We start from the raw sequence: 14242 nt of genomic DNA on the forward strand, positions 1-14242 counted from the left end.
GATTTGTGTAGAAGGTTTTCTTTTGTTATTTTGTCTTCTCAATGTCTACATTGCAGGTGCATTCCAAAACATCACACACTCTGGAAGAACATGCCTGCTGCACCATGCATGCACAATGTATTGGAGTGTACTAAAGCGTCCAATATGAGCCGAAATGGCATGATGTGTGCTACGCGGTACGTTAGCGCCGCCCATCGCATTGCTCCGCAAACACTCACTCATGCACGCTAAGGCTGAGGTAAATACCCCTTAAGCTTGTTGCACTGCTTCACAGTTCTGGCTGTCTGCTACCAAAAATTGTGTGTCCACGAGACCGCCATCAAGGTGCATCAGGGTGTCATGTATTCCTCTGTGCACAGGATGCGACTAGTGAGGGTTCTAGTTTTGGTGTACTGCAGAGCTTGTTTCCAGAAAGCCTGCAATAGGTTTGTGTTGCATCATTTATAGCCTCTACGGTCCTAAAACGAAGGGTTGTGCTGATGTGCCCAGACTGTCTGGGTTTGATCACTGCTTTGCTAGTTTCAATTTGAACTGACATCATGCCGGTGTGCGGCAGTGTATCCTTGCGGTGTCATATATGTTAAAGTCCTCGGGCTATACCTCGTTACACCTTCCAATGAGTCTTGGCAGATGCTACAAGCTAGCCCAGTGAATCCAGCCCTACGAATATATCGCATTGCTATGCACCCCATGTGTTGTCGTGTCCTTCGAAGGTCACGTGACATTCACGAGGCGTGGGATTGGCTTCAACGGCTCATAGCATCCGCTGCGGTCTACCGGAAAGTTAAACGGAACGTGACAGTCCTACTACACTGGATATATGCGAGATGCAAGTAAAACAACTGATCTGATAATGCAACCATAAAATAGCATCCTATGAACATAGGACTGCGTGGCACCCCCATCCGTCGTGACGGTGGTCCCCTGGTCCCGCGTTTTTGGTAGCAGACGGCCAGAACTGTGGAGCGGCGCAGAGAGCACCTCAAACTTATCCCTTGCGCACGCAGTAGGAACTGTTGAACCGTGGTACATGAATGGTAATTTGAAAGATGTGTCGATGCCATGTATAGATAGGAATAGGTTTTTTCGGGTTGGGAGAAGCCTTTAATATGTGTTTATTCTTATTAGCGGTGCGCAGCGACCTGGATATCATCCTTGATAGGATGCTCTTGGAAAACGAAACTGAGGACCACGGCGCAGCAAAACCACCAGTCAAGGTAAATGTCTTTTTTTTTTGTTTTTCTCAACAGGTGCATTAAAGGTGTTTAAGAGTTCTCTTGCACCTGCCTTTCATTTTATGCCGTGTCCAAAGTCTATGGCATTATACTTAGAGCTGTGCGGGTACCAAAAGTGTGTCCAATGCTTCTATGAAGTCTGAATCTTGTGAAGACACCTGCACCATTAGTGCATAAAGAAAAAAGAAGAAAAGCTTTCCATAGAACGACACATTTATTTGCTAACTAAAAAGCCTGTTACCGTAGGGGTTAGAGGCAAACCATATCATTGACTTTTGTCAAATGCAACGTGAAAAAATTGCTGCTGTAGATCTAAGCGTAATTGATTCAAGACTGGCTATGCTGAGTATGTTGCTCTGTTAATAACCAACTAGAATGCACTGACATTTCTGGTTGCATAATATTTTACACAAAATACACTTCACTGATTGATAGGATGTTTATATAGATTTAGTTATTCTGACTTCATATAATCAATCAATGCTGTGGTTATCTGCAGGAAATCAGAACTTGTTTGTTAAATTAGGCAGTTTCTGAAATGGGTTTTCATAACATCGAGTTCTTACTGTATTTCTCTTTGCACCTTAGAAAGCTGGTAAACGGAAGGCAGCGACGATTGAGGACCGGATCCTGCAGCGAATCAGGTTGGAGCTTGCTCAAGAGGTAATAGACCACTTTTACCGGACTTTGATTAAGTTCAGTTGGAGTAGTTACTTGAGCCAACTGTGCATGGATGAGGTTACTTAGGTTTTGTTTGCCGAGAGGCTGCTGGGTCAAAAGAAGGTGTTGCTAAAATAATCAGTATGATCCTTTCACCAGCATAGTTCAAGGAAGACTTAGTAAGGTCTTTCGTGTCTTGAACGCTTATTAAAACAGTCTCTGCTACCCAGGGGACCGTTGCACTGCACGCGCAGGATCCGTCCTCCGTTGTTGCTGACCTTCCGGGCACCGAGACAGAAGCCGTCGCCGCGAAGGCAGCAACCAAGGAAGCCGAAGCCAGGGCCGCCAAGGCCGATGCGAGGGCAGCTGAGGCCGAGGCGAGGGCAGCCATAGCTGCAACCAAGGTGGCGAACGCTGAGGCCGAGGTGGCCAAGGCGAAGGTCGAGGTGGCTGAGGCCAAGGCCAAGGTCGCCGAGGCGGAAGCGAGAACTGGGGCGGCAGAAGCAAGGGTGTTGTTTGTTGTAGACACACTGTGCCCTCTACTTGAATGTATGAATCAGTATAAGTGTGGGATGTGAAGTAAAAAACTGGCCCCTTCCTCTTTAAATTGACAGTCCAGTCACCGGGAGACTCAGTGCCTCGGCCTGGCCTGTTTCAAGTGCCCAGTTTTTTTTTTTTTACAGTAATAAGGTTTTACCAATTAAGTCCAAGGAACTTAATTTTTGAGCAGTTCTAAATTTAAAGTGTGCACTATGCATTCCCACGTATAAAGTGTGCCATGAAAGGGTTTTTCTGGCTCTTTGACCTCCTCTTAAAATAAGCCCAGATACCGAAAATATGTGACATGCATTAGTTTGTCTCTTGATGAATTAGCGATTTGCAGAATAAGTAAAAGCCTTTTTAGCTTTTTACCAGAATAAGCAACCATATGATTTGATGTGTTATAGGCTGCTATTTAATCCACAAGCTGGGATTAATGAGGGGCACTGGCTAGAGATTTAACTTCTGAACTATTCAAGTGGTTGGAATGAAATTTGCAGGGGAGATTTAACATCAGATGTATGTCTATTGTGCAAACTTTCAGCTCTCTAGGACAGTTTTACCTGCATAAGAAGATGTGTCACTTTTTGTTAAGAAATCTATGATATCCAAATGAAGCTATTAAGCACCATTTTAACCGCCTGAATATAAAGTGTGGGATGTGGGACTTCGGGCTAACTATTTTTTATAACTCAAATGTAAATATTTCAGGAAGAGTTATTTCCTCAAAATATAAGATGCACATCTGTCCTATTTCAATTTTTCGAAAACAGTTTTTTTTTTCTGAACGAGAACTTCAACTTAAAGAATAATGAAATAGATAACACAATTCCCCAGTATATTTCAGTTCATCTTGATTGTGGTATCAAAATACTTTTACCTTTGAGCAAAAGATTCCTTCGTATGAAATTTGCTGCAAAAAGTGGAACTGAGAAAAATGCATTCAAACATTTAACTCCTTTACTTTGTTACTGTGTCACAATGCGTTACAAATATTTTATATCAACCTAACTATTTGGCATATGGTTATTAAATTTAGTGTAAGGGTGTATGATTAGTTTCTAAAACCAAAAACCTCAAATTTGAAAAATGATTTAAATTTTTTTTTTAATTTATGCTTATGTCCCTCTTTCACATAAAGAGCACATGCTGTGCCACTGATGCTTAGATAATTTAAAACCAGTTATTGAGATTGTTTATGTGGCCAAATGGGAAATTCTTTGAGCATGGTGCAATTTGAGCTGTTTTCACAGGCCTAGTCCAACTTCCTTTTTCAGAAATATACAGGCTGATTCAGTCCCCATTAAAAGCACTTTCTTCAACGAGAAAGCCTGAGCTTGATGAATGAATTGCCGGTTATGCTTATTGTGCTTGCTAGAGCATGAAGCTACAGCGGCTCTTTTGTTTATACGGGTTGTGACTTTTACCGCCTAGCAACATTTGTAGCGGATTTAGCCAACACGGCTTCTCCAATGCGCTATCCAGCATGGCTGCGCACTGCGGCATTATATTTACTGTTCAATGTTGTCAGACTTGGCCAGCTTTTTTACACTTTCCCTGACGATTTGCTGGCCTTAATCATTGTCAATTCAAGCTTTCCTCTGCTGGTAGACACCCTGCAGCGGTACACTGCTCTGGTATCAACACAGCACAGGGCTAGGATATTCGCTTCAATTAATGCTATTCTTTCGTTCTACAGGGATGCCAGGACTCTTAGAGGCCATGCAGTCAAGGTTGGAGGCCGCTCCTGCGGTTGTGAATGCTGGGGTACCCGAGGATGTAGGCCCTCCTGTAAGTCTAGATGGAGTAGTTACTTACCTAATGAATGCACATTTTTTTTCTGAAAAAAATCTATACGAATTTGGAGCACATTATGCAGGATAATATTTAACGCAAATATTTTGTAACAGCGAAATGGGATATAAAATAGGTTGATAACTGGATTGCTGTATTGGAAAAAAATGTGATCTTTATGATAGAAAAAAGAAAATCGGGTTCATGCACACACCACATTTTTTTGGGACTTTGTGTGCTGTGTGTATGTTTTTGTCTCTGATTGAGTGAGTGCTTGCTATTGTGGGACGTTTATGCACTGTGAAGTACAAGTTATGGAAAACCAACTAGCCCAAGCTTCGATGTTAACAAGCTTTGGGACTTGCCTCAGATCACGACTTGGCGCGGTCCTGGCGAACTCCCTTTAGAAACAATGCATTAAAGGTTTGGATTGCACGACGTGCAAAACACCAATCCCATGTCGTACATCTACTGCGACCATCCTTTCTTTTTTTTCTTTTTGCTTTGCATTGTTTTGTTGGGAAAAACAGACCAAATTTGAAAACAAAACTCTGCATGCTGCGTCGGCTTCCTCCTCCTTCCCCGAAAAACTGTTCTATCGGTCACCGCGGCTCTCTTCATTCCATCTCCTTTGCTGGCGATGTTGCTTTTCTTTGTTTTCCGTACTCCACTTTCTTTTAACAATAGCACGTTTCTTTGCTTTCCCGCGACATGTCCCGCTTTGCTCTCGCGCTCCTCTCTGAGCATTCATTCTTTCTTCGCTCAGTCGTGCTGCTCCATTTGCGTTCTGTCGTCCCATGTGATCTCGCTTGGCGGGTCGTGCCGAGCATTTAGAAAGCGAAAAAGGCATAGAGTTTCGGTTGTATACTCTGCCTACAAGTTCCACGTGCTCTGCAGAAGTTTACATGCTCCTAAATGGCGGAGGGCCTTGACCAGATGGCCTCATCATGACTTGTGTACCACGTCAATTGCCAAATACATCAGCGCCTTCTGCGACACAGTGTCGTTCAATGAAGTCGTCAAAATGGGAACTACCCGATCCCGATACTTAGGACAAAGATGAGTGTCGCGGGCTCTGAGCTGCGTGTGTTGACATGTGGAAATTTCATGTTTGATGGCATTCGGAAGTTTGCGTATGTCCAAGAGGGCGTTGCTAATTTGTTTCTGAAGAATGCAAATTACTAATCACTTTTTTTTTTTAATTTGGTAAAGTGCCAATACAATTTTATCAGTGCCTTTACCCCACCATGCTTTTCTTTTCTTTTGATTTATTTAAAGGCTTTGTTTCCTTTTCGTCTAACGGGCTATTAGCTTAGAGGTATAGTGGAACCCCGATTATTGGACTTTCAGGGGACTGTGCAAAAGGGTCTTTTAATCCGTGAGAATCCCAATAACAATAATTACGACTTTGGGGCTCGGCCCCGCAGGACTGAAATATATGTAACTTCTATATTTATCTCTAAGCTAAATAGTCCGCTGAGCGAAAAGGGAACAAAGCCTTCAAGTGATTGAAATGAACTTTGCAGGGGAGATTTAACATAAGATGTAGGTGGATTGTGCAAACTTTTAGCTCTTTACGACAATTTTAAGTATCTGCATAAGATGTGCCACTTTTCGTTAAGAAATCTATGATATGCAAATGAAGCTATTGAGCACCGTTTTGATTGCTTGAATGTAAAGTGGGGGATGAGGTACTTCAAGCTATCCAGTCTTTCAAACTCAAATGTAAATATTTCAGGAAGAGTTATTACTTAAGAAAATTAGATGCATATATGTCTATGTAAATTTTTGAAAACATAATTTTTTCTCTATGAGGACTTCAACTTAAAACAAAATGAAGTAGATAACCTGAATCCCCAGTATATTTCAGTTCATCTTGATTGTGGTATCAGAATACTTTTACCTTCGAACAAAAGATTCCTTCGTATCAAATAGCAGCAAAAAGTGGAACTGAGAAGAAGGCATTCAAACATTGAGCTCCTTCACTTTGTTACTGCCTCACAACGTGTTGAAAATATTTTATATCAATGTAACTATTTAGGTTGATGTCCCCCTTAAGTAAAAAGTTCTATTACAGGAAAATATTTTTACTGAGAACTTCGAAACGCATGCCTCGTATGTCATATGTATTTCCTTTCTATCGCAGATGCGGTTTGGCACCATCATTTTGGCGGAGCACAGACTGCGGCGGCTGAGCTCCACCCCGTCCATATACACGCAGGAGCTCGCCGCCATGGTGTTCGGCTGCGACACCCTGGCCAACAGCTGTCTGAGGGGCTCCCTGGCAGGGGGTGGAAAGGAAGTTCTGTGCAAGGACGCTGTGAGCGACATCATCGGTGAGGGTGTTTGTACTAAGCACGTCGTTGCTTTGTCGTTGCTTTGCGATCTGCGCGCTAGGAATTGTGGGAGAGACTGTCCCTCGCCTGGCCGCTCTGCCTTGAGATCACATTGCCTTGTCGCTTGCCTCCTCTTAATCTGTTTTTCCATTCCATTACCTATTTTTATCTATTCCAGTGTATTTTTTATTGCTTCTAAGTATTTTTGTTCTGTTCTGCGCGCAATATTTCTTACATATATATAGTATTTGTGTCTTTATTTTCCTTTTTCGATTGGAGTGCCGACGGTCAACATGCCGCTTTGCGCGTCGTTCCCCAGGCGAGTACTACCGTTGCTACAAATTCCTATCGGCTATCGCGCTGTTAGCTGTTCATTTTGGTTCAATTTGACCCACGTGCAGTCGAGAGGAGCCGTTTATGAACACCCGCGCACATGTCATCGGGGTAGGCAGAGGTCTGAATCAACAATCGCGACGCGAGAGCCGAGTGCACTTTGTTTTGGCCGTCCGCGCTTGCTCCGTTGACTCGCACTGTAGCGTATGCCTTTGAGTGCCGCTTACTTGACCAACATACAGCACGCCGCTTTGTCGCCACAGATCATTTGTCCGAATGCTTGAGAAGCTGAGGCATATGCAACACTGCGGCGCCTGACAACTGCGCGCAGCGGTGCGAGCCTTTTGCAAGCGCCGGTGGCCCAACGTCGCGGCTTGTATGCACTTATGGTATCCCTTCTTAATCTATCTGCCAAGCGGTTGTCAGTTGCAAACACCCTTTTTCAAGTGCTAACAACGGTGCGCCACTGCGTGCAGTTGTCAGCCACCGCAGGGTTGGATATGCCGAACGGTGTTACGGTTTTGCAGATATTGGGACAAATGATTCGCTGCAACAAGGCAGCGTGCTGTATGTTGGTCAAGTAAGCGGCACTCGAAGGCATATGCTACAGTGCGAGTCAACGGAGTGAGCATGGGCGGCCAAATCACAGCGCACTCGGCTCTCGCATCGCGATTGTTAATTCAGAGCTCTGCCTACCCCTATGACATGTGTGCAGGTGTTCATAAACGGCTCCTCTCGACTGCACGCGGGTCATATTGAACCAAAATGAACAGCTAACAGCGCGAAAGGAATCAGTAACAACTGTAGTACTCACCCAGGGAACGACGCAAGAAGCGGTGTGTTGTCCGTCGGCACTCCCGTCGAAAAAGGCAAAATAAAGACACAAATACTATGTATATGCAAGAAATATCCCACGCAGAAGATAATAGAAACACTTAGAAGCAATACAAAGTACACTGGAATGGATAAAAATAGGTAATGGAATCGAAAAACAGAAGATTAAGAGGAGACAAGCGACAAGGCAATGCAATCTCAAGGCAGAGGGGTCAGGCGAGGGACAGCCTCTCCCACAATTCCTTGCGCGTGGGTCGGGGCACTTGGGAAAGTTGCAAATCGTCTATTGTCTGTAGTTCCTTCAGAACTGCAGGAAGCGTAAAACACAGACTGACTCTTCCAAGCCATGGCAAAAGCAGAAAGTGATGAAATAAGAGACTTTGTCGTAACTAGCCCATACCTCTTGGTCAGAGTATATGTGAATGTCTTCTATATATCTCACAATCTTTAGCCTTTTTTGGCAGCAGGAACAAGTTGTCAAACATTTTGGTGCATACGAAGCGAGGTCTTCGGTGTCGCTAACCAAGTCGTCGCTCTATCAAAGGACTTGAAAGAATGAAACGAGATACGGTGACTTGGTGTTTTTGACAAGTTTTCTTGGGGAGTTTGAGGATGGTGGCAAGCCAAGCGGCTGGCGAAGAAGGAAAGAACGAGGCGAAGTAGGCTTAGAGTATTAGGTCATGATCACAGCCTACGAAGCTGCACAATCTCCTGACGGTGCAGCTGGTGCAACATAGCACTGGTGTTGTGCGCCTCAAAAGCTCACAGGTAGACGTACGCAGCCACACTCCACGACCAGGCGAGCGGGAAGCGTCTGCCAACGCTGCACAATGCAGTTTGTCGCGAGCCAGACCTATGTCACATATAAGTTTACATTTTATAGATAGGAAGAAACTTTAATGTCTATTTTCTAGATCAGGGGTTCTCAAACTGGGTTCTGGGGAACACACGGGTTCCACGAGCTGTTCTCATGGGTTCCGCGAACACTCAAATTGCAACCCCCCTCCCCCGATGCTGCAGGCTGCACGGCAGGACTATGCAAAGCGCCTTCATCTCACTTTGTACTGACATCGCGATTGATATGATGGGGATATATGGGAAGCAACTCAAGCAAAATTGCCTACAATTGTGCATCTGTTTCTTCTCGGTCGGCAAATATAGAGGGGGGGGGGGGGAGGGGAGGGTTCCGCGGCAGTTTTTGAGGCTTCCTGGGGCTCCGCGAGACTAAAAAGTTTGAAAACCCCTGTTCTAGATAACTGGCATGTGTAACAATTTATGACCCTTGGCAGGCCCCTTTACTATTCAGAAGAGGCAAATGCACAATTGATTCATCACATTGCTTTAAGGGTGTGTGAATAGTGGTTTGAATGAAACAGCGAAGCGCCATGCCAAGCTTTTACTTTGTTAAAAAAAAAACAGTGGTCTGCACTTTCAATAGACTACTTCCATAGATTTCTGACTTCATGTATTGCATTCTGGGATCCTAAGGGCTAGTAGTCAAGTGCGTATGGAATTCGCTTCCCACTAAATCCCACAATGCATAATGTAGCATTACGCCTAGACCAGGTGCTTAGAGTTTTGGAATACGTCTATTGCACTGTGAAACTGAAAAGTGATGGCAACCTATTCAATTTGAACCAGTATTTTTCACACTCCTACATAGTGTTTTTTTTTAAGAACTGAAAAGCCTGTTTTTGTTAACTTGTTGCTTGTTTTCTTCTTTTCTAGCCCACGTGGTGGCCAAATTTCCAGACCAGACGGAGTCAAGTGTCCGCGCTTACTTACGGCGCAAATGTAATAATGCTTCGTCAGCACTAAAGAAGAATGGAGGCGGGTCCCAGGCCAGACTGTTCGAGGATGCCTGCGACTAAGGAACCTCCATTCTTCTTTAGTGCTGTAAAAACTGCCCTCGTATTCTCTTGTTTGCTTTTCTGCACCACACTCAGGACAGTCATTCATTCTGATTCACAGAGAGAGCTCGGTGAATCAGGTGGACGAAAATATGATTACACATAAAATTGAAGTCTGTGGCAGGACACTGGGCATGATGTTTTGCATTGTGCAACGTCCCACCTCGGACTTCAATTTTAGATCTAATCATATTTTCGGCCACATCATTCGCCAAGCTCTTTCTGTAAATTGCGGTGATTGGCTATCCTGAGGGTTGTGCGGAAAAGAAGACAAATGAAAACTCTGGATATATTAAGGGCGGACACAAGCTTAAATTTAAAATATTTGAGAAAAAACACACTTTTCAAGTTTGAGGTTTTCGGTTTTAGGAACCACCCTTACATTAAATTTGATAACCATATGCAAACAGTTAAGTTGATATAAGATATTTTCAACAAGTAAAGGAGTTCAATGTTTGAATGCATTTCCTTGGTTCCACTTTTTGCTACAAATTTCATACGTTCGGAATCCTTTGTTCGAAGGTAAAGATATTCTGATACCACAATCAAGATGAAGTGAAATATACTGGGGAATTGGGTTATCTACTTTATTATTTTTTTAAGTTGAAGTCCTCATTGAGAAATAAAACTGTTTTTAAAAATTGACATAGGACATTGAAATTGACATGCATCTCATAGTTTGCGGTAATCACTCTTCCTGAAATATTTACAGTTGAGTTATAAAAACTAGATACTGCAAAGTTCCACATCCCCCACTTTCTATTCAACCAGGGATAATGATCCCTAATAGCTTTATTTGCATATCATAGATTTCTTAATGAAGAGTGACATATCTTTTTAGGCAGGTATATTAAATTGTCCTAGAGAGCTGAAAGGTTTCACATTACACATACACCTTTTGTTAAATCTCCGCCAATTTCATTCCTATCATTTGAGTACAGTTCAGAAGTTAAGTCTCTAGACAGTGTCCCTCCTTCAAAGTCCTTAGTGTATGGCAGTTTCTTTAGAAGGTGTTTTATGGTGGTGTCTATTTGAATAAATAAATTATGAAACTTTACTATGCCTGAGTCCGAGTTCAATGAGTGAGCACTTTTCAGTGCATTTGCTTAATATAGAACATATTCCTTTTGTAGTGCTAAAATGTATTTTAATGCATTTGGGAAGCAATATTTAAATATATTTTAATGCATTTGGGAAGCAATATTTAAATATATTTTATATCTACGTAAAGTGTGCTCCAATACATTTCCAGAACACATTTAAATGCAATTGGGAAATACATTTAATGCGTTTAATATATGTATTTCAAGTACATAATATATTTAAAACACATTAAAATGCATTTGGGAAATATATTTAAATAAATTTCAGGTGTGCATTTTAAATGCATTTAAATACATTTTTTTGCTATTTTTTTAATACGTCTGGAGTATATCTTAGTATATTTAAATGCATTTCCAGTGTGGTCAAAAGAATATGAAATAATACGTGTATTAAATGCATTTTGAAATGCATTTAAGTACGGTCTTTTTTTGCTAAGGGTTGCAAGGTTTCAAGGACAAGCAATTCTAACTGATGTGGTACAGTCTGCAGCAATATGAAATACCTGCTCGGAGCGCATGGCCGAGGCGGTGGCCGAAAGGGGTGCAGTACATGATTCGGACAGTTCCATGTTGCTCAGAGGGGAGGCTCGCTCAAGGCTGAACCATTGTTGGTTGTTTCGGGCACTGCACAAAATTTTCCATCCAGAATTAAATGTTGCTAACTGACAGCTTTTAGCTGTCAGTGTACATCTTTCGTGCTTTCATTCTTTCAATTTTAACTACTGAATTTTACAATGTGCTTGCACTAACCAGACTGACCTACACTCAGTGATAAATCAAAATCAAAGAGCGAGGAAAACAAAGGTGTGAAAGGAGAAAACAGATGGGGTGTTGAAAGTGAGAGGACAAAAACCTCCTCTTCTACCTTCAGTCTGCTTTCTCCTATCCAGCCTTCGTTTCCCTTGCCCTTTGTTACTGACCTGTTACTGACTATAACTATTTAGCAATTTTACAATTGCATAAGGCGCTAAAGTTATTCATGCAAGTTTTGATTCACATTGTATAATAATTTATAATGAACAGCCTTATACCGGGACACACTCTTTCTCTTGAGGCATCGTCCGAAGAGTCGCTGTCCATATGGCCAGCAGGCCTCCTAGCCCTTTCCTGTCTTGGGGCTACATCCGGTCCGTCAGTCCAAAATGGGTGCTCAGGCAGCTGCGACCAGATGGTTTGAAGCGTGCTGCAGTGTGGCTGCATGAGAAACGATCATCTCAATTATACGCTCAATTAAAAAAAAAATCGCCAACCTAATGTAGGAGTGAAGAATCTTCACTGGGTGATTCGACCAAGTCAGTGTAATCTGTTCTTTCTCTAAAATTGCATTGAGGACCTGCTGTTTTTGCTTGTAAGGTGGCCAGTAGGAGACGACTTGCTCAAGCTTCCTCACCAGCCAACACTCCGAGACGACGTATGCGCTCCCTTCATCTAAAGTGCACGACGTGGTAGCTATAGAGAAAAAGTGTGGAATATGCATTCTACCAGAATATTAGAACCTATTTTAGACAGCTTGGGCAATGTTGGGGGCCCCGCCAGCAACCACTAACAAACCACTGCAAGATTTGTTTATTTTTGGATGGAGAAATCCGCTAAACAAATTTTAAAAAAAGGTACTTACAAATGCAGGTTTCTGATACAAGCATAATGCACTAAACTCACAAAAAACTGTAGCAGAGATCCAAAATAAATACATCTAGCAAAACAGGCACGTCTAACTTTAAGCGAGACGCAAAACGTCTGCACTTGACCCGCAGCGCGTGGCATCTTTTCGCCGCACGATTTGAAAAAGGAGCTCACTGTCACTCACGAGACGCGACCACAGACTGAACAGTGAATACGCTACACTTAGGAGCGAAGCAAGAGATCTGTTTAGGGCATAGGTTCATGATGATGTTGTTCAATTGATGTCGTGATGCTTCTGCTATCTATTTCAAGCCAAAATAAGAAGTCTTTAGCCACTTCACTGTCAGCCCCTGTTAATGTTGACACAGCAAGGCTGGGGTGCAAAGACCAGGCACATAGCCAGGGGGGGGGGGGGGGGGGGGACCATGGGGCCCCCCCGCAATCTTCCATTTTCCTGGGACCTCCTCCCCCCCCCCCCCCTCATACAGCATTTTGTCATGGGCGGGCGCGCTCCTCCTCTCCTGCTCCTGCTCCTCCTCCTCCCTTTCCCCCCCCCAACAAAAAAATTCTGGCTACGTGCCAAGCGAAGGCCCCTGTCGAAACTTCACTGCCCAACTACTCAGCTGCTTTGTAGTAACGCAAATGAACTTCTGCACGAGAAACACCAATCGAAAGTTAGACATGATGATTGAAAAACTGAGACTGTGTTTAAAAAATGGAAGAGATGCTCTCTGTCACTTTGTCTTTCTACTATGGTGCCTGGAACGCGTCTCCGACTGGTGTGTTTACCGTGTCCAAAAAAGTGGTCCCTCGATTTATGCCTGATGACGTCATAAAAGTGTCATGCTGTCGCTGGTCGCGAACCTGGTGGCGTCCCAATAGTTGTGGTGTATGTGGCGACGCCTGTTCTGCTGCAGGTCGCTCTCCACTGTGACAGTCCACGGAAGCTACAGCAGCTGCAAGTTGGGACGCCGTGACGACAGCGACACTCGCGTTCGCTTCTGCTTTTCGCCAGCATTTCTATGGCCAACCGCCAGGATCGCGACAGTCAACTGCATGACACTCCGGCTTCTGTGACGTCATCTGTTGCCACTTCGGGACCACTTTTGATGTATGGGCGGGATAGGACGCTAAACACACCAGTCGTAGACGCGATCCAGGCACCATACTTCCTACATCACGTTTTTCCGCTTTCCAACCACAGACTCAGGTTTTCAATCGTCATGTATAACTTACACCAGCTCGCCCGCACTTTAACCGTTTTTTCATTGAAAGTTAGAAATGAGCGAACTTCTGGGCGAGATCGAAACAATCGAAAGCTAACATTTTTGTAACGAGCAGCTGCAGACTGCCGCCGAAAAGCGGCGCGAGTGCAGTGCTGGGGAGTGGGTTAAGACACGCCTCCGTTATTCACTCAAATGGCGTTGTTCGCTAAAACGTCATTCACGCATATGATATTATCAATTACCAGTAAAAAATCAATTATAAAAAAAACATTATCAGTAAAATATTAATTAATAAAAAAATCAATTATCGGTTTAAATAAAAAATAAAATTTATTTATTTTCAGCGATAATTGTCAAGAAGAAAATGTGTAAATATCGCAAAAAGCTATCAATTACCACTAAAAAATCAATTATAAAAAAAGCATTATCACTAAAACAATAAGTATTAAAAAAAATCAATTATCGGTGGAAAAAAATAATAAAATATATATTCATTTTCAGCGATAATTGTCTAAAAGAAAATGTGCAAATATCGCAAAAAGCTTGACAAAAAAAGAAAAAAAAAGTATATTCACTGGGGATCGAACCCGGAACTTCTGCGTGAGAAGCGGACACTCTACCACTGAGCTACTGCCGGCTCGAAGATTT

General features: G+C 43.0%; 1 protein-coding gene across 1 annotated transcript; it reads left to right on the forward strand.

The window, feature by feature from the left end:
* Positions 1-1205: 1205 nt before the first annotated feature.
* On the forward strand, positions 1206-9660 carry LOC115314518. The gene is made up of 4 exons (XM_029973675.2): positions 1206-1217; positions 4135-4226; positions 6376-6565; positions 9461-9660. The coding sequence occupies exons 2-4, from the start codon at positions 4137-4139 to the stop codon at positions 9601-9603; spliced, it is 423 nt and encodes a 140-aa protein (XP_029829535.2). The 5' UTR covers positions 1206-1217; positions 4135-4136; the 3' UTR covers positions 9604-9660.
* Positions 9661-14242: the final 4582 nt, after the last annotated feature.

This window comes from Ixodes scapularis, unplaced genomic scaffold (assembly GCF_016920785.2).
Source record: "Ixodes scapularis isolate PalLabHiFi unplaced genomic scaffold, ASM1692078v2 ptg001158l_1___fragment_5__unscaffolded, whole genome shotgun sequence".
NCBI lineage: Eukaryota > Metazoa > Arthropoda > Arachnida > Ixodida > Ixodidae > Ixodes > Ixodes scapularis.

What these genes read in the sequence shown, in the direction of transcription:
- LOC115314518 (XM_029973675.2), top strand. Translation starts at nt 4,137, where the DNA reads ATGCCAGGACTCTTAGAGGCCATGCAGTCAAGGTTGGAGGCCGCTCCT. An exon ending in CCGAGGATGTAGGCCCTCCT is followed by an intron (nt 4,227 to 6,375) that starts GTAAGTCTAGAT and finishes TTTCTATCGCAG; the next exon opens with ATGCGGTTTGGCACCATCAT. An exon ending in CGCTGTGAGCGACATCATCG is followed by an intron (nt 6,566 to 9,460) that starts GTGAGGGTGTTT and finishes CTTCTTTTCTAG; the next exon opens with CCCACGTGGTGGCCAAATTT.